The following is a 5744-nucleotide window of genomic DNA, read 5'->3' on the forward strand; positions in this document are numbered from 1 at the left end:
CATGAGTTATATCCCTTCAAATGTTTCATATATATTATTCGAGATTTAACCTAACATTGTTACGAATATCACAGTAGGCAACTTCATATGTAGGCCTATTGCGTTACAAGAATCATTAATAACTATCATTATTTGCAAAAATAAGTTGGCATACTATTACTACTAATCATAATAATAACAACTACAACAATAATAATACATTCAGCTATGATGTTCTTTATATAAATTATGTTTATCATTATTAATGTGGCACAAATGTCATTATTAATTGGTTCCTGTATTGGGGCAGAAATACGCCAAAGTATTTTTCTGTGTCCGAGAAGCTTGCTGTGTGTGATACAGACATTCAGTATATAAATATATATATATATTCTGTCTGAAGTTACAAATAGCCGACGCCTCAAATAGAGACACATGAGCAGGGTGAGAGAGAATCACGATGTAGACTTTAAGTGGATTTCAGTCCACATCGATTTTTTGTTAGATTTTTACCAAGACGATATGGCAGTATCTCTCATTCTGTGCGTTACATTTTCAAAACCTTCCAAGTATTCTTCTGTGACTGAGACAAAAAAGTTCCTTGAACCAGCTGTGCATCCTGAACGCAGCGGGGTTATTATTGCCGGAAATTCTGAGGAGATTATGTTCTCTACCTTTGTTTTTATAATGAAAAATGATCTTATCTCCACATCCTTGTTTGGTTAGGAGTTTGAGCTTGTCATTTCTAACTGTTGCATCAAAGCTATTGGCTTAAAATACCTTACTGTTATTACACATTCAACGGGTAGGACAAATTGCTAACACCGCGTCTCCAAATAGCTTCAATGTCGTCATTAAATCTTTGACTTGATCATTTTGTTATTTTCCTGTATTCCCTTATAGGAATATAAATGCATATTTGGTTAAATTATATTGTATGTACAGCCAAAGGTGTCGTCTATCCATGTTTCCTCGATTATTTGTTTATTTAGATTGCCTGAACTGACTTGAATTTCATTTGAACTTATCCTGATCACATTAATTGGGAGAGGCGACACTTCCTACCAGTTTTCGTTTGACCTTCTTTTGTTTCCCCAAACATAATCTCCTTACAAGCATTGTGTATGCATTACGCATGGTACAATGTTCCCCAGCAAATGGGCACAATCGGCATGCATGCATGGTTTCTTCTTTTACATTATAAGGCCTAGACTCATTTGTTTAGCTTCTAGATAATTATAAACTCAAAACGACAGAACAATAACAACAAAATAACATCATAATCATCATCATTAGGGTACTATAAATATGGAAACATTTACATCTATCTCCAAGACCTCATTTGGATCTGTGCAATTAATTCAGCTCTCCGGGGATATGATCCAGGCTCGAGCCCGTAAACTGACACTCGCGCGATGTGTGTGGTATACTGGCAGCGCCTGATGGAAAAAGCATGCTTCCACTCATGGCAAAGTCCTATCCTGAACATCCCCCAACAAATTAACACGACAACTAAGGACTATTATTACCTTTGCTAGACAAAACCGCAAGCTCGAAGAAGCTCTGACTGTCCAGCAAAATACTATTATCTGTAGTTATCTACTCTTCTTGTATTTTTTTCCATCTTCAAGTACATCATAGGTCCAATGTGCTATCATTCAAGCGCAACCTATTTTGAATAAGGACAACAGAGAGCATCATGAATGAACACAATAATTAATTAATTAGAATACTATCACAGTATATATATTATACAATATAATATATATATATTGTACAACTAAACTAGAATTCTACTAAATAGAATAGGGCTATACTGTGTTTCTGTCTCTGGTATATAAGCAAGCGGTGTCATAGTTAATTTGGAACCATTGCCTTCATCGTTTGGCTGTTGCAGTGTTGACTGCAGTGTCTAAATAAGTTTGATAAATGGTGTAATTGCGTGTATTAGAGTTGTGAGGAGCGGGTGGGAGGAGGTCTCTGTTAGTCCTCTGCTCTGCGCTGTGTTATGTGTGGCTCTTGCTAGAATTATGTCTGGACGGAGGCCAGATCTGGCAGGGGTTGGATCTGGAGATCCTAGCGATTTCTTAGAGGGATTTAGCCGGGATCTATAGGGCAGAGAGAGATTGAAGAATTGATAGGTGGTCGAGTTTTGTTTGGCCGAGTGGGATATGCGCAGGAAAGTCGAAGAGCTTTATGTTTCCCCTCATAAAGGGTTATTTCCAGAGATGGCCACAGTGAGACGGAGTTGGAGCAGCGGCCACACCGATATACAGCTGTTTTTCCTGATTATAACAGCAATACACGTGCAGTGAATCGCCACTGGACACTAACTTCTCCGATTATCCATTTGGAAACATATTTTCTAGAACGTCTGAAGTAGCTGACTGAAGAGGATTTGGTGTAGCCTACTTCTTAGACATTTCAGGGCAGTATTAGACATTTCAGGTCAGTGGAACAAAAGTCGAGCAAGGCATTGGTCATAGCCTACACGTGTCCTTCTGTGTCTCTAAAGTGGACGCAAACATGACGACTGAGAGCTCACAGCAACATCTGGTCCCGTCTCATCCTCTGAGATGCAGCCCAGCAGCCGGAGTGATGCACGCCACACCGATGAGCGCACAGCCAGTGGCGGAGAGCTCAACAAATGCATCAACCAAAGGGAAAAAGGGCAACTCTGGCTTGAGGCGACCTGAGAAACCGCCCTATTCATACATCGCCCTCATTGTGATGGCTATCCAAAGCTCCCCGACAAAGACGCTTACTCTGGCAGAAATATATCAGTTCCTTCAGGCCCGTTTCCCGTTCTTTATGGGGTCTTACCAGGGCTGGAAAAACTCAGTGAGGCACAACCTGTCTTTAAACGAGTGCTTCATCAAACTGCCTAAGGGCCTCGGCAGACCAGGGAAGGGCCACTACTGGACTATAGACCCGGGCAGCGAGTTTATGTTCGAGGAGGGATCCTTCCGTCGCAGACCTCGCGGATTCCGTAGGAAATGCCAAGCTCTGAAACCAATGTATCGAATGATGAATGGCATCGGTTTTGGAGCGTCGATACTTCCCCAAAACTTTGATTTCCAGAACCCCTCCGCGTCCTTGGCATGTCATGCCAACGGTTACAACCTGGACGTGATGGGGAACACGATGCCAGGGAGCTACGACGGGCTGGGTGGAGGGCATCATGTCCCTCATATGTCACCAAGCCCCGGGTCCACCTACATGGCGGCTTGTCAGGTGGCGTCTAATGGAGACTACTGCCCGGACAGCAGTAGTAGCCCTTTGCACACCTCCCCGGCTGCGATGGCAGTGGGCACTTTGGACTGTCATTCTCCCTACGCCAGTGCTTCTCCCTACGCCAGTGCCCCCTCACACTGGGCATCACCTGGTGTGTCTCCATATATCAAGCAGCAATCCCTGGCCTCAAACAGTCCCACATCCTCCGCCTTGCACTCCAGCATGTCCCCATACTCTCTGGAGCAAAGCTATATCCATCACAACGGAAGGGACTCATCTGACATTTCAGGTAGGCTTTACTTTCCTGTCAATATAGGCGAACACAGTCTTTAATTGGTGCAATATATGGCCAATTATAAAATATACAACTCGTATACAACCAATCGTCCACTCCGATGGATAGTTTGCATTAAATAGTTCGTATTTATATGAGCTAATTTATTTGTAAGTAGTCGAGATGGGCAATTGCAAATTGCGAATCAGAGGGAAGTAGACATCTGGCCTAGTTAGGCAACACGGACATTACTCTGCTTGTCCACTTATGACCAAAAGACTATTACAGAACTATGAAAATATGACTAAAAATAGAAACAATAAAGTCCTATTTCTAACAATATTAAAGCAAATGCTATTGCCAAGATTAACAGAATCATTCCCAATAAAGTTGAACACGTAGCCTAGATTTTATTTTCAAGTCCTTATTGAAAATGCTCCAAACAACAATATGTGACATGACAATAATATGACAACACCCAATTATGTGTAAATTAATATACAACAATATATCTATGTCAACACTGAATACAGTTTTACCTATCTATAAAAATGGTTTATTGTGACCATTGTGAACATGTGACCTTTACTTAATGGTCTCCGAAAGGTTTACACTTATTGAACAACACATAAATGGTATAACGGTAATATTACTGAATTAAATAAATAGGTTCAACAGAAACACCACTGCTGTTTCTGAAATAGTTATAGATTTTACAGATATTAGGCTAAAGCAGCATTATCCCAATACTGTCGTGTACGTAATACATATAAGGCAAATTCAGGACTAAATAGAAAGCAAAGTAATTATGGTATATATTTCAAATGTGATGAAAATAGAACGACACTCACAAAATTCTGAAATGCCAACCTTAAATATACAAATAGGTCTACTGTTTTCACATTTTAAAGTAATGTTTCATAAATTCGTTTGTTTTTCGTGATCATGTATGCTCTAAATGATCTGCATGTTTAAGGAAAAATTCAAGCCTACCATTTTATAAAAATAATTGGAGTATATTCCATTTAGATAAATACAACGTCCAAATATTGGCACCTATAGACTGAAACACACGCCATGGGTTGCAGTCATTATGCGTATTAGAATAAGTTGTTGTAGTATTTACAAGGTTTGTGTTTGACTGTCACGTCTCTTCCATCTGTTTGCAGTGGGATTATCTCGATACTCAAGCCCTTCATCGCCAGTGTGTGACAGGAAAGATTTTTTTTTAAACTTTAACGGAATTTCTTCGTTTCACCCGGCGACTGCCAGTGGATCATACTATCACCAGCTACATCACCATCACCAGAGCGTCTGTCAGGATGTCAAGCCATGCATCATGTGAAATAAACGCAATAAGACCATTGCCATCTTGGATGAAGCTCACATGAACTACACTATATACAAGCTCTACGCTTATACCATTTGTCCCTTGCCAAGTCCGGTACAAATATCTAAGACGAATTAGGGGAATGTAGGCTATGTATACATAACGTATTTGTCTCTGAGAAGGTCTGTGTCACGACACCATTCCGGAGAATTTAAAAACGACTGAGTGCATGAAGTAAAAATTGAAAAAATGCATGTATTGCCATTGTCCAACACGTCAATCACGGCTCAGACAGCTCGTCCATGCCATGATCTATTCAGAAGTTATTGTATCATTCAATATTGTAGGTTAGTGTGTGAGTACCAGTTATCGACATGGATAAAATGTAATATCCAACCACATTAAATGTGTTTACTTAAAAATACATGCACATTCACCCCGGGTTATCTTTAGCTATTTGCACTTACATCTAGACCCCAGAGTTTTCTTTTTTTTAAAGATTTCGCTGTAGGCTACAGCAAGCCAATAAATATATATATTTGAAAACTGTTTGGGTTAGTTTTTATTCAAAGGTAAATGTATACAGCAAGGGAATTATTTCCCAAGATTGCGTTTGAGACAATTTTACCACTTTATGACAATGAGGTGTTTTGGTATGTTGTTTTTGTTATTGCAAACCTTAATATAACTGTCGTTATTGTTATAGCATATTATTTTAATTCAATGAATGCACTGTTTACAAATAATTACACAACATATTAATACCTATAATGTATTATTCAGCATAAACTGTACAAATGCAATGTTTGATTTAGTTATCAATCAGTAGCCTTGCGAAACATGAATATTAGATGGACATTTCAATTAGAAATGTAATCAAAGGTAAAGTTACATTGCAACAATGAGAATGGGAACCCTGGTGAATGG

The 5744-nt window shown here is 39.4% G+C and overlaps 1 protein-coding gene across 1 annotated transcript; it reads left to right on the top strand.

Annotated features, from left to right (window-relative positions):
* The first annotated feature begins 1853 nt into the window (after window positions 1–1853).
* foxf2a (forkhead box F2a) lies at window positions 1854–5539 on the top strand. The gene is made up of 2 exons (XM_021613505.2): window positions 1854–3502; window positions 4657–5539. The coding sequence occupies exons 1-2, from the start codon at window positions 2506–2508 to the stop codon at window positions 4830–4832; spliced, it is 1173 nt and encodes a 390-aa protein (XP_021469180.1). The 5' UTR covers window positions 1854–2505; the 3' UTR covers window positions 4833–5539.
* The last annotated feature ends 205 nt before the right edge of the window (window positions 5540–5744 follow it).

The sequence above is a fragment of the Oncorhynchus mykiss genome, chromosome 8 (genome assembly GCF_013265735.2).
Source record: "Oncorhynchus mykiss isolate Arlee chromosome 8, USDA_OmykA_1.1, whole genome shotgun sequence".
Classification (NCBI taxonomy): Eukaryota; Metazoa; Chordata; class Actinopteri; order Salmoniformes; family Salmonidae; genus Oncorhynchus; species Oncorhynchus mykiss.

Bases quoted from the DNA above. Each gene is read 5' to 3' on its own strand.
- foxf2a (XM_021613505.2), top strand. From the start codon at position 2,506: ATGACGACTGAGAGCTCACAGCAACATCTGGTCCCGTCTCATCCTCTG. The intron at 3,503-4,656 runs GTAGGCTTTACT...ATCTGTTTGCAG, and splicing joins GGACTCATCTGACATTTCAG to TGGGATTATCTCGATACTCA.